This window comes from Bombina bombina, chromosome 1, assembly GCF_027579735.1.
Source record: "Bombina bombina isolate aBomBom1 chromosome 1, aBomBom1.pri, whole genome shotgun sequence".
NCBI lineage: Eukaryota > Metazoa > Chordata > Amphibia > Anura > Bombinatoridae > Bombina > Bombina bombina.
Genome location: NC_069499.1, coordinates 1125370248 through 1125396763, shown reverse-complemented (window position 1 = coordinate 1125396763; position 26516 = coordinate 1125370248). Strand labels below are relative to the sequence as shown.

The 26516-nt window shown below is 38.8% G+C and overlaps 1 protein-coding gene across 1 annotated transcript in view; it reads right to left on the bottom strand.

Annotated features, from left to right (window-relative positions):
• Positions 1-14810: 14810 nt before the first annotated feature.
• Positions 14811-26516, bottom strand: part of RAPGEFL1 (Rap guanine nucleotide exchange factor like 1) — a 124526-nt gene continuing 112820 nt past the window's right edge. Inside the window, exon 15 of the mRNA XM_053698327.1 lies at positions 14811-16322. Coding sequence (XP_053554302.1) covers positions 16198-16322 — 125 coding nt within the window. The 3' untranslated portion in view covers positions 14811-16197. The remainder of the gene's footprint in view (positions 16323-26516) is intronic.

Below are 26516 nucleotides of genomic sequence, written 5' to 3'. Positions count from 1 at the left end.
GTTATAGATCAGCCCTTAATAAAATATAGGTTTATATTATTGTGTCCAAAGTCTCTGTGAAGGCTTTTATAGCAAGGTCCGGCTGTTTAGATCAGCTTAGAAGCCCCATGTGCGTGTGAGTTATCTGATGTGCACTTACTTTTTGGGGGCAAGATGGCGTCGTCCACCTTGTATCTCTTTCCCCTGAGGCTGTGTCAGATGTTGTGGGGCTGTCTATGTTGATGGCTAGCTCCGCCCCCCACCATTTCATTTTAAGTCAAAATTTTCTAACGGACTCGGCAACTGAATGGGCCGAGATCAGTATATGTATCAATAAATTTAGATTTGCTGACACCTCTATCATTGATCTATGATATTATGCTTGCTAAACAAGGTACTTTACTTTTAGAGAATATATGCAAGATCTGGGTGTATTCATTTCCTACTATAGACCCAGGTATGATCAGTCAAGAGTTTATTTTCAGTAAATAAATGTATGATTGCTACGAGCTGGAATGAATTCCATTTTAAGCTCATCAACAATTATTACATCTCCCCAGCAAGGATGGCACGATTGTATCCCTCACAAGTTTTTGTATGCCCACGGTATCGTTCTTCTAATGCTAATTCAATGCACATGTTTTGGTTTTGCCCTAAAATACTTCAATTTTGGCTGAAAATTCAGTATTGGGTTAACCAGTTATTTAAACTTATTTTTACAGTTCTCGCCAGTTGAAGTGATTTTCCTAAAAACCCTGAATCACATAGATCTCCTTTATTCACACTCCCTAATATATAACTATTATACTTACCGCCAGATTTCTCATAAATAAGAACTGGCAGGCTACCAAAGCTCCCTCTTTTCGTCTTTTCCTCAGGGAAATCCAGGCTCAAATTATTTATGAAGCATTTCATACGCAGTTTGTATCAGAAAAGAAAATTAATACATTTATTTGTAGCTGGCTCCCAATCATCAAGTCCTATCCTTTGGCAGTTCAAAAAAACAGAGAGAAAAAGGGTTATCCCATCCCTCCACTCCCCCTTTCCCCTGCCTTCTGTATTATTTATTTATTCATCTATTTAATTTTTTTTTTTTTTTCCTTTGTTCAGTTTCTTATAATTTGCTAAAATTCTCCAATATGTACATCTCCTTGCTTACTAGCTATAAGTGTTAATAGCATGTTTTTTTTGTTCAGCAGCTAGTCTTGTAGATTTTCCGCAGCGCATATGAAAATGTACTCACTTATGTCTAAAAATTGTGAAGGTGTTGGTTTTTCTTTTTCTTTTTATGTTCTGCAAAGTAATGCTGCATGTATGATTCAATGATGTACACGTTGAAGCAAATAAAAAAAGTATTTAAAAAAAAGAAAAGAAAATGGAAAAGTACTTTGATCACTAAGAGGTTAAGTAGCAGCGGTCTTAAATGAAGCCCCAGCAATTTACAACCCTTAATAAAGATAATGACACAATATAATCTAAAGGAGTAATAATTAAACATATTCAAATTTTAAAAGATTTTTAAATTGTTATTAAAACTGTATTATCTTTATCTTCTGATACCAGCTTTTTCAAGTTGATAGTCACTGGGTCTTATAAACCACATTTAGTACCACTGTTCAAAAACTGTTAATCCGATGGATGGGCTTGGTGAAGGGATACCAGTCTCACAGTCTTTGATTTCATTTCACTTAGCAGGAGTCTTATATATAGCCATAGTGTACGATCTGTTTATTTCTTTGCTTGAAGCATAGTTGTACTACTGCACCAATAAATCAACTTTATAGAAAGTGTATTCTACTTACCAAAGTGTAATGTAGTGCACCAACAAATTATTTCTGATGACAGAAAACTTCAAAACCTTAGATGGTTGTCTGTGTACAAAACCATTCAGAAAAGCACAACAGGCATTTGCAGTGTTTCCTGCTACTACACAATCATATCAATAATAGGTGCTAATGTACAATGTTGGTAAAAGAAACAATTACAAGCCTATAGTACAAGTGAGAGAGGAAATGTAAGTATCATAGAAGAAAAAGCCTTGAAGGCAAAGAGCAGTAACACTTCAAATAAAAAGCTAGAAAGTTGTTTTGCTTTGTGTGTTTAGGATAAACCACAACAAATAATACTTGAAGGGACCCACTGGCATCCTCCTCTACTCCTTTTTTACTAGAATCCCCTATGGTTATTTCAGTGGCCCTTTCCATCTCTTATGCCTATTAGTGCCCCCTCAGTTATCCCACTGCCACCCAGGGGGAAGTGCCGCCCACTGTGGAAACCAGTGATCTAGGGGCTTAAAGGGACACGAAACACAAAAAAATTATTTCATGATTCTGAAAGAGAATACAATTTTAAACAACTTTCCAATTTACTTCTATTATTTAATTTGCTTTCTTCTCTTGTTATCCTTTGCTCAAAGGTTTATCTATGAAAGATTAGGAGCAGCAAAGAACCTAGGTTCTAGTTGCTGATTGGTGGATGCATATATATATATATACAGATTGTCATTGGCTCATGCATGTGTTCAGTCAGCAACCTGAAGTGCATTGCTGCTTATTCAACAAAGCATACCAAGAGAACGGAGAAAAATTGTTAATAGTGGTAAATTAGAAAGTTGCTTAAAATTTCCTATTCTATCTGAATTATGAAAGAACATTTTTGGGTTTCAAATCCCTTTAAGCTTGTTTTGGCCTTGTACTTAAACGCCTTGAAGAATTTTAGAAAACTTGCTTAAAGGGACACTGAACCCAATTTTTTATTTCATGATTCAGATAGAGCATGACATTTTAAGCAACTTTCTAATTTACTCCTATTATCAGTTTTTTCTTCGTTCTCTTGCTATCTTTATTTTAAAAGCAGGAATGTAAATCTTAGCAGCCAGTCCATTTTAGGTTCAGCACCATGGATAGCGCTTGCTTATTGGAGGCTTAGATTTACCCACCAATAAGCAAGCATAACCTTTAATAGGAGTTCTCAAACTATTCAACACTTCATTGCTAATTGCTATGCATCATTATAGGATTACCTAATATTTTTGAAATAAGAACACAGTGTCTGTATTATTTTCTCAGCACAATATTCTTCCATATGGCAGGCATGCTGTACTCTGTTAAATACACCAACACTTTGCTTTGATTTTTTTTTTATTGATGGTATTGAATATAATGTATGCCTGGTGGGAGTGTGTGGTACAGAGTACATTCTTTAACACAGGGACGTGCAGTCAGGGGAGACAGAGCCTCACCTGTCAAGAAGAATATATAAATAAATACTAATATGAAAGTAAAATGAAAATAAAAAAGAAAAGAAACTCACCAAATTTTATGAGCCTTGCTGCAAAATTCAAGCCTCCCTTAATTGCACAACAGCTCTGATTTTGCTGGATGGAGCGCCTGCCCGCTTTCTGACAGGTTAGGCGTAACATTCCTGATTAGGTCAATCATAAAAAAGCTCCAGAGGAGGCAGCTAACACATCTGCCTCATTGAGGGGGCGGGTGTCTTGAGTCTTAGGGGCCTTTTTATCAAATGTCTGTCCGACATGATCCAATCATGGGATCATGTCCGACAGACATCACTGAATGCGGACAGCATTTCACTCTCCGCATTCAGCATTGCACCAGCAGTTCTTGTGAACTGCTGGTGCAATGCCGCCCCCTGCAGATTTGCGGCCAATCGGCTGCTAGAAGGGGGTATTTGATTGGGTTGATTTCTGGCAATCGCTGTCCGCCTCCTCAGATCAGGCAGACAGGTTATGGAGCAGCAGAAACACGGGGCTTCAAGCTCTATATGGAGCTTGATAAATAGGCCCCAGTGACTGTGTTTTACTCTGACAGTCAGTAGTTTGTTTATCTGGATGGGAACTAGCCTGTGTCAAGTAATCCATGTGTCAGAACAGCAATTACTACTGTGCAGTGCAGGTCTCACTGACAAGAATGCAGTCTGTAAGTTTTCAAGAGACATGTATTGTACTCTCTGGAATTACTGTAATTACTGAATTTACATGCATGATTAAGGGATATGTAGGCACAAAACATAGCTGTTTGCTGTCTCTCTTGTAACTTGAATAAAGGATTTTTTCTATGTTTTTGGATTGTATGCTAGGGGTTGCAGGACCCTGATAGTCCTTGTGCACATGGTTAAGGATTTTTGAGTGTGTATTGATCAGTGCTGTACCTTCCCTTTGTGTGTGTGTGTGTGTATATATATATATATATATATATATATATATATATATATATAATACTCATGCTAAGTATTATTAGAACAACATCATGTAATTTATTTGGCTTCTCAAAATTAAACATCAACATTGGAACATGTAGCTCAATAATTATTTTTCAGCCATATTAATGATATGATATACTAATAATGCTCACTGTGATTAGACACTTTTGTTTGAACTTTTATTATTTAATTTATTTACTAGGGTTTCTTGATCAGAAGCTATTATATTTGTATTATGAAATAGATATAGCTGCTGATATAAAATATCTCTGTATATAAATACAGTCAGCCCCCACCCACCCCCTCCTTATTTTTACTTATCAACAAAGATTTTCCAGTTTTAACATTTATTCTGAAAGGTGCAGTATTTTTCTTGTTTTGCTATAAATTCTCTCAAAATCTTGCAGATAGCCTGAGTTTGATGCATTTTACACAGTAATTGCTCAGATCCTACAAAAGCCTAGAAAGTATTATTTTATACTTAGCTACAGAGATGTTAAAATGTAAGATATTTATTCTTTGTCCATTTTAATGACAAAGTGCCAGATTACAAGGGGAGCACAAATATTTGCGCGCAAGCGATATCGCGTTTTTGCAATCGTTTGCGAGCAGGTTAAAGTGGGATTTACGCTAGAATGATTACTGCGACTTCAGAACTGTGGTTAAAGGGACAGTCTAGTTGAAAAAAACTTTCATGATTCAGATAGGGCATGTAATTTTAAACAACTTTCCAATTTACTTTTATCACCAATTTTGCTTTGTTCTCTTGGTATTCTTAGTTGAAAGCTAAACCTAGGAGGTTCATATGCTAATTTCTTAGACCTTGAAGACTGCCTCTTATCTGAATGCATTTTGACAGTTTTTCACCACTAGAGGGTGTTAGTTCATGTGTGTCATATATTTATAGACATTTTGAGGTTTGGAAAACTTTGCCCCTCCTGGTAGAATTGTATATCCCATACGTCACTAGCTCATGGACTCTTGCCAATATGAAATAAATTAATTTATCAGGTAAGTTCTTACATACATTATGTATTTTTAATAATTTGCTATTAAAGGGACATTCCAGTCAAAATTTAAATGCACATAGATTAATTACAGCTTTGAATAGAAAGATATTTGCAATATACATGTATTGGCAAAAATGCTTCTAGTAAAAGTTAGCACTGTTTTAGTGTTAACATTTTTCTCTGCACGTGCATGTGAAGCATAGCTAGATATTGTCACTGCCCCCACATTTTAAATAATGTAGCTGCTCAGATCATCACTGGGGCTTGTATCATGTCAGCAATTAACAAATGGAGTCATTACCAGATGGTACAAGCTCCTTAGGCTCTTTGAGCAAGTGCTGTGTTTAAAATGCTGGTGCACGGTGCATACTTAAATACACTTTTGAAACAGCTATAGCTTTTATTAGAAGCATTTTTGCTAATGCGAGTATATTAAAAAATTGCTTCTGTTCAATACCGAAATGCACCCATGTGGTTTTCAATTTTGGCTGGAATATCCCTTTAAGAGTTACTGCATATGAATAATGTAAACATGAATAACTAGAATCGATGACTTTCTCACTAATAATTATACTTTTTACACTATGCTATGATATTTCACTGTCTACAATGCTATATTCTCTGGATGTTCTCTAATGACTATATTTCACAAAAAGAATGGTGCATAGACTAAAGATGTAGAAATACTGACGTACAAATGTATTTTAAATTGTTTGCTTTGTTTGATAATGCAGAGATGCTAGAAAATAGCTTGGATGGTCGTACCTCTAATAATTCTGGCCAATGGATTTAAATGTATTTTTGAAAGCTGCATTAAGCTAGGATTTTATCTGATCTCACAGCAAAAGGTGAGCTAATACAGAATCAACAATGAATTACAGATTTTCAGGCCATCAGGAAGGATGGATAAAGAACTACTTGTTGATGACAAAAGCTAGATATTAAACTCAGGCAGGTGTCTATCTGCTTTTGCCTTTGAGGTATAAATTTGGTCCAAAACCAATTTCTCTAAATGTGCGAAAATCATACATTTATATTGCAGAAAAGTCGAGAGCAGGGTTCTTCAAACCATGGGTCGTGACCCATTACTGTGTTCCAAAACCATGCTTACTGGGTCGCGATGTGTGTGTGTATTTCTTGTGTGTGTTATGTGAGTGTGTGTATGTGTTGTATGACAGCATGGGGGGTGTATTGTATGAGAGTGCTTGGTACTTTTTACAACACTTTTAAGTTTGACTACATTCAGGACGCACACATTTTACATACTTTGACAAAACTTGCAGCTATCTTGCATATTACTTAAGAAATTTTCAGAACAAGCATAAAAATAGGGTCACAAAGGTATGTGGTATCATTGCACTGGGTCTTGGGGAAAAAAAGTTTGAAGAACCCTGATCTAGAGCACTGGTTTTCAAACCTGTCCTCAAGCTTACCTAACAAAACAGATTTTGAGGATATCTGAACTAGATACCAGAGCACAGGTGAAATAATAAACTGAGTAGTAAACAAGGTTATTAACCCCTTAAGGACAGGTTATTAACCCCTTAAGGACCGGGCATTTCAAACAAAATCTTCCCCAAAAGACAAGATAATTTTTAGCATTTTTGCCATCACTACATTTAAACAGAATAGAGATTTACCTATCAAAACTATATATATATATATATATATATATATATATATATATATTTTTTATTTTTTTTTTAGTAGACAACCCAAAGAATTGATCTAGGCCCATTTTGATATATTTCATGCCACCGTTTTCACAATTTTAGGTTTCTCAAACAGCTTGTGCAATCACAGCACAAATGGTTGTAAATTCTTCTCTGGGATCCCTTTTGTTCAGAAATAGCAGACATATATGGCTTTGGCATTGCTTTTGGTAATTGGAAGGCTGCTAAATGCCGCTGCGCACCACACTTGTATTATGCCCAGCAGTGAAGGGGTTAATTAGGTAGCTTTAGGGGCCCATTTATCAAGCTCCTTCCGGAGCTTGAGGGCCCGTGTTTCTGGCGAGCCTGCAGGCTCGTTAGAAACACCAGTTATGAAGCAGCGGTCTAAAGACTGCTGCTCCATAACCTGTCTGCCTGCTCTGGGCAGGCGGACAGACATCGCCGCAATTCAACCCGATCAAGTATGATCAGGTTGATTGACATCCCCCTGCTGGCGGCCGACTGGCCACGAATCTGCAGGGGGCAGCATTGCACCAGTAGCTCACAAGAGTTGCTGGTGCACTGCTGAATACGGAGAGCGTATTGCTCTCCGCATTCAGTGAGGTCAGTCGGACCTGATCCGCATTGTCGGATCAGGTCCGACAGACCTTTGTTAAATAGGCCCCATGGTGTAGAGATCAGCCTCCCACCTGACACATCCCACCCCTGATCCCTCCCTGACCCCTCTCAAACAGCTCTCTAAACCCCCCCCCACAATTGTCACCCCCCATCTTAAGAAAGTCTGCCAGTACTAAAATAAAAGGCTAATAACAAAAAAAGAACTCAGCACACCTCAATTTAGCAAAAGTGTAAATGCAATTTATTATAAAGTATCTAAATACAATTCTATAGTATGAATCCACAACTTTCAGTCCATCCACACATGCAAACCACTTTCATTCATAAAACAATCAGATTCAACACAGGCGTCCCTGGAAGAATCAGCCAAGGCTCTCAGAAAACCGCTATTTATGTCTTAGAAAGTTTATATAGATGAAAAAATGAACAGTCCCTTAGACATGCAGAACTTTCACAGTTATTTTGAATATATAATCTTTGATGCAATTTTTCAGATATAGTTGCTGTAAAAAGATTTTTTTCGATTACAAGTATATCTTCTTAGGCATGAGATTTGAATCACATTTTGAAATATGTAATCATTCCCTTGTTCAGCATACACCTTTTCATGATGAGTATAAGCACATTTATGGGTTAGTGCAGAACAAGACAAAAGCCGTTAGTTCATCCAGCATATGTATTAAACTTAATCTTGTGTTAACACTCAATATACTCCAAGGCTCTTTCCAAGTTCCCCTCTTTAAACCACACTTGCGGTTGGGTAGTATTCAGCCCGGGTATCGGTGCTTAACTATTCTAACAGTTCATGTTGTAACATATGCATAAAGTTTCTATCCCTTCCCAGTATTAGAGTGTTAATGAATTATAGCGTCTCTAATGTGGTAGAAGCCGTGTGTTAAATCAGCAAGTGTATCACCAATCATCTGTATTGCGTCTGTATTAGTATAGAAGCTGGCCAGTTAGAACATGCATGTTAATTAGCTTTATAATACTTGCGATTTCATATCCTTTTGAACAAATGGAGATGCCCCCGACTTTTATCCACTCGTGCGGACGGGAGAACAAACACTTGATTCGGTCTTGTATCTTTATGGAACAACGGCTCTTTTCTGTAATCTTTTTGCATCAAAGTCCTTGTATCGACAAGCGGTTCAGTGAGCTGCCTTACACTCCGACGCGCGTTTCGGGACTCCGCCCTTTTTCAAGGAGTATACGTCATCATGGAAACGGCCTCTTTTAGAAAGGCCCAAGCGTGATTCTATTGGTGCATACACACACACCTATCTAATGCGTCACCCATTCAGCTATCATATGAAACAAAAATAATGTAACTTAAAACTATTTTAAAACTAACTAAATGTGATAATCTCACTACAAGAGATTGATATTTATTGATGCAGCAACGATGCAACAAAATGACACAGTTATCGCAAACCAAACGAACATATGTAAATAAAAGTTCGTTCTTAGCCTACATGTTTTTTGTTACTTAAACATGTATAGACCCGATTACACGAATAAGGTCTCTTTATAAGGGATTCAATTCTCACTCAACTTGTTGAATATTATGCTAGATTCAATCTGCCTGTATTGTTATGAACCTAAATTAGACTCTATATCACCATTACTGTTTGCTGACTAGGTTTGTAAAGCAGAGAGAGGGGGACAAAACAAATATCTACATGGGGATTATTTTATACAGACTATCTAAATATTTGTTATTGTGTTCTAAGATCTTATCTACAAGACACTACTGATTTCATAAATAAAATTAAACAGATCAGGGTACCCCCCCATGCAATTTTGGTTACTATGGACATTTCAAATTTATACACTTCTATTCCTCATGAATTGGGCATGGAAGGTGTCTTCTATTACATTGATAAAGAAAGGTTATTTACACCTTCAGAAAGAAGATTGATATCTGATTTATTTAAAATAATCCTTTATGAAAGTTACTTTATGTTTGAAGACACCTTCTATGTACAAACCAAAGGGACCGCGATGGGCTCTAATGTAGCTCCTACATACGCAAATCTTTTTGTAGGAAAATTTGAGGAACAATTTGTCTATAATGAGGACCCATTTAAGACCAACATAAAATGTTGGTATAGATATATAGACGATGTATTCCTATTATGGACAGGAGAAGAACATACTCTTACACATTTTTTAGAGACCCTTAATTCAAAAACAGATTATCTAAAATTTACTATGGAAAGCAGTACAGAGAGAATTAGCTTCTTGGACACAATGGTATATATTGAAGAAGGTAGATTAGAATGTGATATATTTTCAAAAGCAACAGACCGCAATAATTTACTTAGCTTTGATAGCTTTCATCCTCCTAATACCATAAGAAGCTTACCATATAGCCAGCTACTCAGAACGAAAAGAATTGTATCTGATTCCAACAAATTACAAATTAGATTAGATGAAATGGCAAGTAAATTTAGGGAAAGAGGATATCCTAATCAAGTAATACAAGAAAATTTGGAAAGAGTAGATCAGATTGAGAGAACTTCTCTCCTTGAACCTAAATTCAAGGAAAAGAAACAATTCTCTGTACCCCTGGTAACACAATATGGGTTCCATAGTAGAAAACTTAAAACCTGTATTAACAAACATTGGTACCTTCTTAAAGAGGAACCACAATTGGCAGAAATTTTCAAAGATCCGCCCCTTTTATCATACAAGAGAAACAAAAACCTGAAAGATGTACTCGTTAGAGCTGATCTAGGGACTAGAAGTCCAGCTCCATCTTTACAAAAGAAAGGTTGTTTCCCTTGTTATAATTGTGCACAATGCAATTCCATGATAAAAGGTGATATTGTGACACATCCACACACTGGACGTAAGATAGAAATTAAAAACACATACACATGCAACTCAAGCTATGTGATATATGTCATTAAGTGTCCGTGTGGATTTGCCTACGTGGGAGAGACCACCCAATGTGTCCGTGACAGGGTCAGACAACATAAAGCAGCCATAGGCAACTCAGACTGGGATGCTCCAGTATCTCATCATTTCACAATGGCATCCCATAATAAAAGCCAATTGCGGTTTCAAATAGTAGACGATGTCCCTAATTTTAGGAGAGGAGGGGATAGACAAAAAGCACTGTTTAAGAAAGAAGCCCAATGGATAAGAAAATTGGACACACTGTCACCTAGGGGCCTCAATAGAGATATTTCCTGGGGGCATTTTGTATGAATAAGATTTTCCCATTGCAACTAAATATTCAATGGGATCTTAGAACACAATAACAAATATTTAGATAGTCTGTATAAAATAATCCCCATGTAGATATTTGTTTTGTCCCCCTCTCTCTGCTTTACAAACCTAGTCAGCAAACAGTAATGGTGATATAGAGTCTAATTTAGGTTCGTAACAATACAGGCAGATTGAATCTAGCATAATATTCAACAAGTTGAGTGAGAATTGAATCCCTTATAAAGAGACCTTATTCGTGTAATCGGGTCTATACATGTTTAAGTAACAAAAAACATGTAGGCTAAGAACGAACTTTTATTTACATATGTTCGTTTGGTTTGCGATAACTGTGTCATTTTGTTGCATCGTTGCTGCATCAATAAATATCAATCTCTTGTAGTGAGATTATCACATTTAGTTAGTTTTAAAATAGTTTTAAGTTACATTATTTTTGTTTCATATGATAGCTGAATGGGTGACGCATTAGATAGGTGTGTGTGTATGCACCAATAGAATCACGCTTGGGCCTTTCTAAAAGAGGCCGTTTCCATGATGACGTATACTCCTTGAAAAAGGGCGGAGTCCCGAAACGCGCGTCGGAGTGTAAGGCAGCTCACTGAACCGCTTGTCGATACAAGGACTTTGATGCAAAAAGATTACAGAAAAGAGCCGTTGTTCCATAAAGATACAAGACCGAATCAAGTGTTTGTTCTCCCGTCCGCACGAGTGGATAAAAGTCGGGGGCATCTCCATTTGTTCAAAAGGATATGAAATCGCAAGTATTATAAAGCTAATTAACATGCATGTTCTAACTGGCCAGCTTCTATACTAATACAGACGCAATACAGATGATTGGTGATACACTTGCTGATTTAACACACGGCTTCTACCACATTAGAGATGCTATAATTCATTAACACTCTAATACTGGGAAGTGATAGAAACTTTATGCATATGTTACAACATGAACTGTTAGAATAGTTAAGCACCGATACCCAGGCTGAATACTACCCAACCGCAAGTGTGGTTTAAAGAGGGGAACTTGGAAAGAGCCTTGGAGTATATTGAGTGTTAACACAAGATTAAGTTTAATACATATGCTGGATGAACTAACGGCTTTTGTCTTGTTCTGCACTAACCCATAAATGTGCTTATACTCATCATGAAAAGGTGTATGCTGAACAAGGGAATGATTACATATTTCAAAATGTGATTCAAATCTCATGCCTAAGAAGATATACTTGTAATCGAAAAAAATCTTTTTACAGCAACTATATCTGAAAAATTGCATCAAAGATTATATATTCAAAATAACTGTGAAAGTTCTGCATGTCTAAGGGACTGTTCATTTTTTCATCTATATGAACTTTCTAAGACATAAATAGCGGTTTTCTGAGAGCCTTGGCTGATTCTTCCAGGGACGCCTGTGTTGAATCTGATTGTTTTATGAATGAAAGTGGTTTGCATGTGTGGATGGACTGAAAGTTGTGGATTCATACTATAGAATTGTATTTAGATACTTTATAATAAATTGCATTTACACTTTTGCTAAATTGAGGTGTGCTGAGTTCTTTTTTTGTTATTTGTAGATGGTAGAATTGGAGGTTTTACTAAACTCTTGCACCCTAAATATATATATAATTTTTTATTTATTTTTTGACAGTGGATAGAATGCTTTAGTGGTGCTGTGATTAACTATTTATTAAATAAAATAAAAGGCTGCTTTTATATATATATATATATATATATATATATACTAGTCCTAAAGCTCATTCACACGGGCCATTTTTTGCAGTACAGCGGTCCCACCCCTTGCGCTCTCTCCCTCCCCCTCTCTTTTGCTCTCTTACTCTCCCCTCACTCTTTTGCTCTCTCTCCCCCTCTCTTTTGAGCTTTCTCTCTCCCCCTCTCTTTTGTGCTCTCTCTCTCCCCCTCTCTTTTGGGCTCTCTCTCTCCCCCTCTCTTTTGCGCTTTCTCTCTCCCCCCTCTCTTTTGAGCTCTCTCTCCCCCCTCTCTTTTGCTCTCTCTCCCCTTCTCTTTTGAGCTCTCTCTCTCCCCCCCTCTTTTGAGCTCTCTCCCCCTCTCTTTTGTGCTCTCTCTCTCCCCCTCTCTTTTGCGCTCTCTCTCCCCCTCTCTTTTGCACTCTCTCCCCCTCTCTTTTGCGCTCTCTCTCCCCCTCTCTTTTGCGCTCTCTCTCTCCCCCATCTCTTTTGCGCGCTCTCTCCCCCCCTCTCTTTTGCGCTCTCTCTCCCCCCTCTCTTTTGCGCTCTTTCTCCCCCTTCTCTTTTGCGCTCTCTCTCCACCCCTCTCTTTTGCGCTGTCTCCCACCTCTCTTTTGCGCCCCCCCTCTTTTGCTGTCTCTCTCAGCCTCTCTTTTGCGGTCTCTCTCCCCATCTCTCTTTTGCTGTCTCTCTCCCCTCTCTTTTTTGCTGTCTCTCTCCCCCTGCCTTTTGCTGTCTCTTTCCCCGTCTCTCTCCCCCTCTCTATCTGTCTCCCTTCTCTATCTCACTCCCCTCTCTATCTCTCTCCCCTCTATCGCGCCCCCTTCACATCGGCCACGCTCCCTTCACACCTGGTCACGCCCACTTCTGCCGCAGATCAGCTAGGGACTCAAAGGCCAGGTGTGTTTGTCCTCGTGCTGTCTCTACTGTGCATGACAGCTTCGGACAAACACACTTGGCCTTTTATTATATATGATATATATATATATATATATTAAATATTTTCTGCAGTGTAGGATTCCCCCAACTTGCCTGATCCCCCCCCAAACAGCTCTCTAACCCTGCCCTCTCTACCTATTTGATGCCATCTTAGGTACTGGCAGCTGTCTGCCAGTACCCGGTTTGCTGCAAATTAGGCAGATTTTTGTAAAAAGTCTGAAGTGTAGCTGCCCGCCTCATTACCCTACCCCCTCCCCCTCCCAGATTCCTTTCCCTCAATGGATCCCACATAGGATCCCCATTATTGCCCTTCCTCCCTCCTCCCTTGTTTCACCTCCCTTTCCGGCTCTTTTTTTTCCCCTGCTGTGTAGCGATCCCACCCTCCTCCCGCCCCCTCAAGCGATGGGCCTCCCACCTCCTCCCTTCTTACGCTCCCACCCACCAACTATCGGCCCCACTGCTTTTCGATGCAGAGAGGGCCATAGAGTGGCCCTCTCTGCATCGGTAACTCTGCAAATCTATTTCTGCAGTGCCCCACTTGTGGGGCATGCAGAAATAGCACAATTTCACTATTTTGAGTGAGATTGTGGCAGAGAGAAACCCAGGACTGCAGTGATGGACAGGGTACGATGCTGGTCGTTAAGGGGTTATCTTGCTCTCACCCAAGGTAACCCTGAAAATCTGTCCCATTAGGGAGGCCTGAGATTGGTTTTAAAAACCAGTGGTCTAGAGTGATGCAAAAATATATTGAGGAAGTTAATGAAACACTAAGGGACCACACTGAGTTGAAAGAAAATTCAGTTATCAACTGCCTTTACTCCAGCAAGAAACTGCAGAAGCTTTTGACAAGGGAAAGTGGTGACAGGTATGTGCCCTTAAAGGCCAGCCAGAAAAAAAACTACTTGAGAGGAAATTGTGAAATTTCCTCACAATTTATATCTGAATTATCTGATTATATACTGCCTGTTCCTTTTCATCTAACCAAATGTAGGCTCGGGAGTTTGTTTAAAAATATTAGCGCTGCAGAATCTGTTGGTGCGCTACAAATAAATGATAATAATACATGCATTGGGGTTATTAAAGTGAAGGGAAAAGACATGTTTGCAAAACACTGAAAACAACAGTTTTGTATGGAGTTTAAAAAAAAGTGTTGCTATCAGTGTAAAGCTCTGAATCCTATCACATTTGCTCTCTCCTGTGAAAATCTGTATTCTATTGAGCTTCGTTACTATGTAGGCATGTATGTATTTATTTATGTAGGTGCTTTTTTTTAGATCGTCCTGTAAGGTCTGTCCATGCTGACAAATTTGAGATAATCAGGTTCTTAGGGAGAAGAGGCTTTCTCTTCAGTTCATGCATATCAATCCACACCCCAAAACAAACCTTTGTATACTGATGGGCATGACACACAAAACACAAACTACAAGGAATGGTTCCAAGGCTTTATACTTTTCTCTTTATTGCAGTTCCAGTGTAGGTCCCTAGGCTCATCTGCTTTTTTTTAAGTGCTGTATATACTGCCCCGGCCATATAAACCCAAAATATACAGAGATATAAAAAAAACATTTACACAATCTTGTCTCAGTACAAAATCAAATCAAATTATTTACATCCGTTCAAATGTAGCATAGATCTTCACCCTAAGGTGTTCATTCAGACACACTAAACTTCCCTTTCTATATATACACTAAAAATATAAAGAAGGAATACACACACGCACACACACAATCCACTTCTGTGCACACATATATACATATACATAAACTGTATGTATGTTTATATAATTGTTTATAAACACCTATGCAGTTAGATGTATTTATGCACAATACACACATACATACTATATATATGTGCACAATTATTTCTATACTGTAATGTACATATATGCACACTAATATACATAGAGTTGGAAATATCTTGAGAGTTTCCTAAGATATTATTTCAATGTCTCACATATTAGTTAAAATTATACCAAATATATATGAATGCATCCAGTCTAAGGCTTGTTTTAAATATAAATATATATATATATATATATATATATATAATCAGACACTTTGGGGTACTAAAATCTCTTTTTAGCTTATTATTTTAATATATCTTGTCCACTTTTATTTATATATAAATAAACTGCAGTGTACGTGTGTCCATAAGTCCAGTTCTAAAACAGTGGGAAACTGGCTAGGTTATTTATAATGAAGCCAGATCCAGCCAGTATTTATATCACACACACACACATAGCTTTGCTTCAACCTTTTGGCAGAATGTAATGCAGAATACCCTTTGGGGCTAAGTAATGTTGGTTCTTCTGATGATTGAGGGATTAACCACAATAATCCTATTATATATTTATATATTTTCTAATTACTTTACCCATATCTTTCCACATTATGAAAATAGCACAAGTCAGGCTTTACATCTCATATACTTACAAAAATACCCGGTTTCCCTTATACCCTGCTTGGTTTAAATCTGCTGCAGGCCATACATCCCACTTATTATTCACTTCAAGCCTAGCAGATGTGTAGTCCACAGTTTTCTATTGCATCAAGCTGTGGCAATGCAGTTATGGTTATTGAGTTCATCTTAACACAGCTGCATTTAAACGGTGTCAGAGTTTCATTGGCACATAGTACTCTTTATACCACATTTCATGATATGCTCTGCTTACAAAGCACGCTCAGCAGTGAGAGAATGCACAAACGGTTTACCCAAGGGAGCATAGCAGCCTATGCTCTAGGGTTCCATCAGATTTTATGTTCCCAGTGTAGCATCTTCTGCTCATTCCATGCCGTCCTTGTCATGTACCCTGAGCTTCTGTCACTGTGCACTGGCTTCCAGTTTGTAGGACAACTCGAATAGCAGATTTTGGTTGTCAATAACTTGGAACTGGCGTACATACGCTTTATTCTGCAGGTGAGTAGGAGAGATGTCCGTTTCTAGATCTGCAGGCAGTGATAGTTATGTAGAAAACAGAGAAAGAGGAGTAGAGAGGGCAGTTCGGTATATAAGAATATAACATATGGAAGGGGAGAGAGACAAATAAAAATGGTAATGTAAAGAGAGGGGTATGTATTATATGTGGTGACAATGATAAGGGCAGGAGATTTGAATTGTATATGAATATAGGGAAGAGAATGTGTTTTATACAAAGAGAAGTCAGTGAAAGTAAAATGGGTTAAACAGATATAAAGAAGAGGTATGAACAGAATGAGGTGAAATAAAAGAGGCAAGAAGAAAAGAATAAAAAAGGGGGTTAATTCATCTCAAATACATCCAGCGTTAAAGTGAAGATAAACTTTGGTGAATGAAAGCCTGTTTTTAAAAAATACTATTAAAAACAGGGGCACTTTCATTCATCAAAGTTTACAAAGCAGCCGTTTTGTTAAAAAAAAATATATATTTTTTTTTCACTGCTACAGCAGCTTCCCCCACTTAGAGATCCTCTATTCACACGTCAGCAATGACTAATCCTGCTTCCTCCAATCACAGCTTTCCCCCCAGGGTAGTCATTGCCTGAGGCCATGCTGTGATTGGAGGAAGCAGGAGAAGTTATTGCTGACGTGTGAATAGAGGATCTCTAAGTGGGGGAAGCTGCTGTAGCAGTGAAAAGAAAAAAAGGTAATTTTTTTAACAAAACGGCTGCTTTGTAAACTTTGATTAATGAAAGTGCCCCTGTTTTTAATAGTATTTTTTAAAAAACATGCTTTCATTCACCAAAGTTTACCTTCACTTTAAAGGATTTTAAACACTTCTTGCTTTTGTGTAAAAAAACAAAATTTATGCTTGCCTGATAAAGTTCTTTCCGGACATGGAGAGTCCATGATGTCATTCCAATTACTAGTGGGATATTCAACTCCTGGCAAGCAGGAGGAGGCAAAGAGCACCCCAGCAAAGCTGTTAAGTGTAACTTACCTTACCCATAATCCCCAGTCATTCAGCCAAAGGAAAATGGAAAAGAAGAAACACAAGGGTGAAAAAGGTGCCTGAGGTTTAGACAAAAAAACTGCCGAATTATAATTAAGAAGAGGGCGGGGTCGTGGACTCTCCATGTCCGGAAATAAATACATTTATCAGGTAAGCATAAATTTTGTTTCTTTCCTATGACATGGAGAGTCCACAACGTCATTCCAATTACTAGTGGGAACCAATACCCAAGCTAGAGGACACGGAATGAACAGGGAGGGAGACAAGGCAGGAGATTCTAAACAGAAGGCACCACAGCTTCAAGAACCTTTCTCCCAAAAGAAGCCTCAGTCGAGGCAAAAGTATCAAATTTGTAGATTTTGGAAAAAATATGCAGATAGGACCAGGTAGCCGCCTTGCAAATCTGTTCCACAGAAGCTTCATTTTTAAAAGCCTAAGATGAGGCAGAAGCCACTGAGGAGCAGCCATCTTCCTAGTCGCATGGCGCACTACAATTTCTAGCATCTGAGCCCTTGCATATTCCACCTATCTGGTCTGCTGCAGTAAGTCAGGGAGCTGCACTTTATATCGCTTATCTCTATACAGCTAAGGAACTATTCACTTTATCTATACCCGCCGCCATGGAAGAGGTCTGTCATACTGTGGACACATTGGTGCAGGACTTTGTGAAAGAGTTCTCTACCCTAGTTGCGGATTACTTTTGTCCTTGGTTTCCCTCCAATGGGGACCGAGTGGACCTGGCAACGGAGTCTGTAGGCACTGCTGATGACCAAGAGGTAAAGCGGCAGTGGAGATCTCGGGCATCTAACTCCCTACCTTTTGGTGCACTGTGTGATATGGAACAGGAGGCTGAGGTGATGGATCAACAAGTGTGGACCGAGGATTGTCTACCCGACAAGATAGAGGATCAGACAGATGTACAGGGCGAGTCATGGGAGGAACCGGCTTACCGACGCAGCAAGACAAGGTTGGCTGCGATGATACACATCTTCGATGCAGCAGATGATAAGGGCCTAGTGATCTCCATTAATGAAGGGACAAAACCTGTTCCTGTGATTGCTAAGCAGGATATGTACTGTGGCCGCGGCATAGGGGATAAGCTATATCTCCTTTTTAGCCTGGCAGATAATCTATTTGAGGGAAAGTGCCCTGAGAATATTCCCCGGTTTGCAATTATACAGATAGTTGGAGTAGGGTGAGTTCCCCGGTCAGAGACAGCTGCAGCCACAAGTTGAGCAAGCTGCCGTTCAACTGATTCCTGTTAGTTAGCAATGTTTCTAAACTACCATTAGCACCATGTTTTATTTATGGCTTACTGGTAACAAGTTAATTAGTCCTATGTATGTTTTCCAACCATGTTTATTAGGTATAATAATGTTCTGGTTTTGATGTACCTTCGCTGATTTAGTTTAATTATTGGGGATTGCATGGTATAACAATATTTGTGTTATTTAAGGTATACCCTAATTGTGAAAGATCATATTGAGCAATTAGCCTTTATTATGAGGTCTGATCTATGCCTAAATGTAGTGGAACAGAATTAGAGTTGGTTGGGGAAGATGGCTGCTTAGGGCAAGTTAAAGTCAAATTTGAACACTGTATGTACGGGAGCTGTTATACACTACCGATTTACTCAGAGATATAAACTGCAAGATGATGATTATACACAAAAGATATAAAGGGAAACCAATTGGCAAAAGAGTAACACTCTAGAGAAGTCAGTCTTATTCCATAGGTTTTAGTTAGAATTCCATGACCTTATGTACTTTTATTTGAAGTCCTAAGCTACAATCTACCTTTCTAACTGTGTGACTCTTGATATAACCCTAGAAGAAATGAAAATATTATAGGCTTTATTGGTTGGGTTAATATATATATACTTATAGCAGCCCATTATATAATGCAGTAATGCACAATACTCTTGAGACTGACAGGACTTTATGGTATGGGAACCAGTCATAACTATACTTAGGGTATATAGATCATGGGCGAGGATATACTGTCTGTGGCCGAGGCGTTGTGTTCTTGTATATACAGTAGGTACCTATGTGCTTATGCCATCTACATCCTGGGTCTTCTTCTCCTTTAGTAGCCACTTACAGCTCCTAACAAAAGTCAAAGCGGTAATGTACCCTCCTCTATATTGACAGAGAAAGATAAATAACTCAAAGAACCATACATAATCATAAGATCGCCTGACTATAGTATAAAATAGTCTCTTAACTGGTCAATAAGACTACAACTTATATTATATCCCATAGTCTACTGGTTGCTATGTTTTGGCTGACTATTTTACCTTTGTATTAGATATGTATAACAGACTAATACATCTACATCTTGTGTTACTGCATATGCCTAGTAGTAGGTTGTTAATTTAATGTTCTTTCTTCAATATACCGTCTCCTATACTGAGACCTCTGAATTGTTACCAAGTAATATTTACTCTCCCTTACTTTAGCTCCAAACATGTTCTTTACCGTCAGCTAATACGAGATTCAGAGTTCCAGTGAAATATAAGTCAGCTAACCGACATCAGCCATGTAACATCCTAATTTACCTTGTTACCCTCAGCTTGTGAGTATTTCTAATTCTTGCCATTAACCCTGCCCCCCCCAATGTTGTTTACTATGTGAACAAAGGAAATTATATCCCACAAACTACCCTCCAAAATCATTATTCTCAGTAAACATTTTACAACAGAGGTGGCTAACTATAAGATGTTTCTTAGGTGACTTTACATATCCCCTTCTACTAGTTCTACAATAGCTCAACCCACCTCTGGTTTTATAACTCTATCCCCCATCCCTGTAAACTGAATATTACTACTCCCACTGGCCTACATCTTTAATGGTCATGGCCCAAGAGTGGCCATTTATTCTACTGGGATATAGTCAGATTTACCTATAAAAGAGGTTAGATAATGAGTACACCTGCTATTTACTTACAAATTGATGTGTTTATGACCAGGAGAGTTCTATCTTATTCCTATGTTTTGTTATATACAAAGTATATTGATGTATTCTTTATTTTTATATTGTGTTTGTATATGCTGTAACCTAAATTAAATTTTTTTTTTTTAAAAATCCACCCAAAAAAAGTTTAAAAAAAGCCTGGCGCTGGCCCAACCGGGCGACGTCTTGTGTCTTCGTCCAGGTGGCGTCTTCTATCTTCATCCTGGCGGCGCAGCGCGGCGCGGATTCGTCCTTTGGGGCATCCAGCGCAGGGTGTCCTCTTCTTGTGGTCACCGCCGTGCACTGTGTCTTCGATGCGGGGGAGCCTTTTCGGGGTGGAGTCCCTTGCATTCCTATTGGCTGATTTGATTTTTGGGGTTCAGGTTGGCCAGTGGGCTGGGAGCTGTTGGGGTCCTGTTCGCTGTTCGGGTCAGCCGGTGGGATGGGAGCTGCTGAAATTCTGTTGGCTATTCAAATCAGCCAGTGGAGTTTCGGTGGCTCTCATTCTGTTAGCTGATTTGGGGCGGCCGGTGGGATTTCGGTGGCTCTCATCCTGTTGGCTGATTTGGATTTCAGGGGTCGGATCGGCCGGTGGAAATGTGGGGGACGCCATTTTGGGGGGCTCCCTTGCATTGGGGATTCAGTGTGCGGCGGCGGTGTGGGGGGGGGGGGGCGCTCCCCAACGGATTCCGCCTTCGAGGGCTGTAGGTGGGTCGTCAGGGGTTAGTGTTGGGTTTTTGATTTTTGTTTTAAATTTTTTTTATTAAGAGAAATCAGGAAAGAAAACAAAATTCAACATTACATTCGGAACTGCAGCATAGTTGAATTACATAAGTTGTCAGTGTTAGCGTTATTTATACAACATAAGTGAAATATTTTGAGTGAACAAGGCTGATGCATTGAGAGTATCTTGTTTCTTTCTTACATCAAATGGATAAAAAGAAAATAAGAAAAAGACCTTGTCAAAGGCAGCAATAAGTTCTTGTGATTCCATTTCTTTCTATAGTTTTCTTAAATAAAACCTAACAATTCCTAAAAAAAAAAAAAAAAAAATGAGGAGACAGCCCTGGAATGAGCCATAATTCTCTCAGGAGGCTGCTGACCAGCAGTCTCATAAGCTAAACGAATCAAACTTCTCAACCAAAGAGACAGAGTAGTAGAAGTGGCCTTCTGACCCTTACGCTTTCCAGAGAAAACAACAAACAGGGCAGAAGATTGACGAAAATCTTTAGTAGCCTGTAAGTAAAATTTTAGAGCCCGCACAACATCCAAGTTATGCAAAAGACGTTCCTTATGAGAACAAGGATTAGGACAATAAGAAGGAACAACAATTTCCTGCTTAATGTTTCGATCCGACACCACCTTAGGGAGAAACCCCAACTTAGTACGAAGGACCGCCTTATCTGCATGAAAAATAAGATATGGGGAATCACACTGCAGAGCTGAAAGTTTAGAGACTCTGCGAGCGGTAGAAATAGCAATGAGAAACAAAACCTTCCAAGATAACAACTTTATATCAACAGCATGCATCGGCTCAAACGGAGCCTGCTGCAAAACTTTAAGAACTAGGTTAAGGCTCCACAGGGAAGCTACAGGTTTAAACACAGGCCTGATTCTAACCAGGGCCTGAACAAAAGCTTGAACATCTGGTAAGTCTGCCAGACGTTTTTGTAAAAGGATAGATAAAGCAGAAATATGAGTACTGACCGACAAACCCTTCTCCAGGCCACCCTGAAGAAAAAAGACAAAATCCGGGGAATCCTCACCCGGCTCCAGGAGAACCCCTTAGATTTGCACCAATATATTGGTGATATTTACGCCATATCTTATGGTAAATCTTGCGAGTAACCGGTTTGCGAGCTTGAAGCATAGTTTCAATGACCGCTTTAGAAAAACCCTGTCTAGACAGAACTAGGTGTTCAATCTCCAAGCAGTCAGCTTCAGAGAATCTAGGTTTGGATGGAGGAAAGGACCCTGAACTAGAAGGTCTTTCCTCAGAGGTAACCTCCAAGGAGGTAGAGACGACAGCCGTACCAGATCTGCAAACCAGATCCTGTGAGGCCATGCAGGAGCTATTAGGATCACTGATTCTCTCTCCTGTTTGATGCGAGCAATGACTCGTGGAAGGAGAGCAAACGGAGGAAACAGATATGCCAGAGAGAATATCCAAGGAACCGCTTGAGCATCTTTCAGAACGGCCTGAGGATCTCTTGACCTTGAACCGTACTTTGGAATCTTGGCATTTTGGCAGGCTGCCATCAGATCCAACTCTGGAACTCCCCACCTGAGGGTTATCTGAGAGAACACTTCCGGATGGAGAGCACACTCCCCGGGATGAAAAATCTATCTGCTCAGAAAGTCCGCCTCCCAGTTCTCCACACCTGAAATGTGGATGGCAGATAGAAGGCAATTGTGAGCTTCAGCCCACTGCAGAATGCGAGTCACCTCCTTCATGGCTAAGGAACTCTGAGTCCCTCCCTGGTGGTTGATGTAAGCCACCGAGGTGATGTTGTCCGACTGGAATCTGATAAACCGGACTAATCCACAAGTTCCAGTGTTTAAGCACCTACCAAAAATACATAAAACTACCGTATCACCGCCCGGAAGACCCATCATTTCAGGGGTTGGATCATTAGGTGAAAAACTAGGGGCTTATGTAGACTCAATACTGCAACCGATTGTGAAACAATCACCAGGATATATTAGGGATACTAAACATGTTTTGAATAGGTTACACAATATGGTTATACACGATAATGATATTTTTCTTACTATAGATGTTTCTTCACTATATTTCTGTATACCACATTATCAAGGTATTGAGGCACTAGAACAAATGTTGGTTCTATATAGTAACTATGATGAATCTTATATTAAATTAATCTGCGACTCTGTATTTTTTCTGCTTACTCGCAACTTTTTCTCATTCGAGGGTCAATTTTATGTACAACAATGCGGCACGGCAATGGGTGCTAAATTTGCACCTTCCAATGCAAATTTGTATCTAAATGCCTTCGAAATAGAAAAGTTGTTTACCTTTACAAATTCATATAAAGACAAAGTCAAATTTTATTCAAGGTATATAGATGATTTGCATCTTATTTGGAGTGGGGATAGGGCTGAGATTTCTAGCTTTGTTACATATTTGAATAACAATGATAAAAATCTCAAGTTTACATTTGAGTTTTCAGATAAAGAGATTCCTTTCTTGGATCTGTTGATCTCAAAAGAGACTGGCACAGGGACAATTGTTACACAAACCTATAGAAAAATGATATCAGGAAATACAATCCTGAGGGCCAATTCACATCATCCCACACACCTCAAAAAAGCAATTCCTAAAGGGCAACTTATCCATTTAAAACGGAACTGCACAACATATGATATCTATAACAAACAGGCCAATGACCTAATAGAAAAACTAGAAGCCAGAGGTTATGACCGAGATTCACTAAATGACATACGAAATGAGGTCAATCTAATAGACAGGCCTACTTTATTACAAGACAGAGCCAAACCACAAAAACAAGATTTGAAAGACACTTTCAGATTTATTACATCATACAGCAAACAATATAGACAGATTTGTAATATTGTTCAGAGAGCACTGCCTATTCTTGAGAAAGACCCATTTATAGGTAAATTAATGTCAGAGAAAGGTATACAGTGTGTTTCCAGGAGAGTGAGTACTTTGGAGACAGTTCTGCAGAGAGACTTTAGCACTCCTAATAGGTCTGATAGTGGCTGGTTAAATCCTAGAAAAGGTTTCTTTAAGTGTGGGACTCGTCCATGCAAGAGTTGCAAGAGTTGTGAATACGTACTTAAGGGTGAAGACTTTAAGTCAAGTGTAACAGGAAAGTCATATAAGAACCATTTTCATTTAACCTGTAACTCTACGTTTGTAGTATATCTTATTACGTGCAAAATATGTGAAAAACAGTATACAGGGCGCACCACGCGCCTTTTGAAAGATCGTATCAGAGAACACATTAATTCAATAGGTGCTGACCCCCCCAAAACCCCTGTTGCTAAACATTTTGCAACACATATAGGGGCTAATAGAGACAATATGTTTTGGTTTCAAGCTATAGACTGTGTTCCCAAAAATATTAGGGGAGGAGATAGATTAGCTAGGCTTAACCGAAGAGAAGCTTATTGGATCTATATACTCCAAACGGGGTATCCCCTAGGTATAAATATCATATGGGATTTAAAGACATATACTGGTGTATAATGATAATGTTAAGGTTAATGTCTTCTAATATAAATATAAGTGTACATATGGCTTCATGGAGATATTTATCACAGAGTTTTAAGTATAACCTAGTCATTTAGCCAATTTTGGATACTAAAACTGGTGTTTGTTGTAAAAAGTGCTGATGGAGATAATAATATATGAATACATATATGATAAGAATTTGGGAATAATATTCTTAAGAAACACATAGCGTAAAACTGAGACTTGAGAAGTGAAAGGTGACTTTGATATTCAGTTGTTTCTGACATAAATGTGCCCACCCATAATGTATATATGTTTTTTTAATTAGTTCCCAGTCCTGTTTGAATTATGATAATATCTAATTCTTTGTCCTTTGAGATAATATATATTGACAAAGATGTATAGTTATGTATTTACAAATATACGAGATTCTGAATAGTTATAATGTGTTTTAGTAAAGAAAAGAAAGTTGAGTAATAGCCACTTTGTATCACAATCTAGTTTCACTTATATATGTTGCAACGTAGTAGGCGATTATAGCTTGTTTCATCAGCTGTATATGTTTACTTGGAAATAGTGTATACTATACGAGGTTGAATTATTTACATATACTGAAATATGAGATGGATAGACAGTTACCACATTGCTATGAAATGTATTATGTTGAAATACAATATGTTGCGACAAGATATGACTTATGATAGTAAGGGTTTATGAAAATTAGTGCAATGGTATCACTCTCTTTCTTCAATTGTATTAATATAATAGTATTAGTAATAACAAGAATAAGAATTGCACGTTTGTTTGATAACACTGTAGAGCATGTATCACTTTAATTCATTATCGTTTAACAACTGAATGTAATTGTAATGCATTTCCAATGTATAAAGCAAAGGAGAAGGAGTGTTTTCACTATCCCTGACGAAGTGCCTGTCGGCATGAAACGCATAGGATTTATCTGACCTGTTGTACCACGTATGATGTGTTGCTTTTTACACAGCGAAAAAAATTGCACAGCTTGATGACCACACAACCGCTCTTTGTTTTATTAAGGACAGTTGAGGCCACGACGATAGCGCATTGAAGAAAGCTCTTAACTCCAAGATGTTTATTGGAAGAGAGGACTCTTCCCGAGACCACAGGCCCAGAGCCTTCAGAGAACCCCAAACAGCTCCCCAGCCTGACAGGCTGGCGTCCCAGTAAGGTCTCAGGAAGCAAGTGCCCTGAGACAGATGTTCCCGAGACGAGAGAGAGTCTCTTATTAGGGGGTCCAGATTTATCCTCTGTGACAAATTTGAATGGTCTCTGTTCCATTGACGGAGCATGCAAAGCTGCAGTGGTCGCAGATGGAACAGAGCAAAAGGGATGATGTCCATTGATGCCACCATCAGACCAATCACCTCCATGCATTGAGCCATTGATGGATGAAAGGCAGACTGGAGAGAAATGCAGGAATTTAGAAGTTTGGATTTTCTGACCTCCGTCAGGAAAATCTTCATGGACATAGAATCTATTATTGTCCCTAGGAAACATACTTTTGTAGATGGAATTAGAGAACTCTTTTCCAAATTCACCTTCCACCTGCGGATACGTAGAAAAGACAACATCTCTGTATGAGATTGTGCTAGTTGAAAAGATGACGCCTGAACCAGAATGTCGTCTAGATAAGGCCCCACAGCAATTCCCTGGGATCGGATTACTGCCAATAGCGCTCCCAGAACTTTTGTGAATATTTGGGGAGCCGTGGCCAGTCCAAATGGAAGGGCAACAAACTGGAAATGCTTGTCCTGAAAAGTCAATCTGAGAAACTGATGATGATCCCTGTGAATGGGAACATGTAGATACGTGTCCTTCAGGTCTATGGTCGTCATGAACTGACCTTCCTGGATGAATGGAAGAATGGAACAAATAGTTTCCATCTTGAAGGACCGAACTCTGAGGAATTTATTGAGACACTTGAGATCTAGGATAGGACAAAAAGTTCCATCCTTTTTGGGAACCACAAATAGATTTGAATAGAATCCTAGATCTTGTTCCCTTGG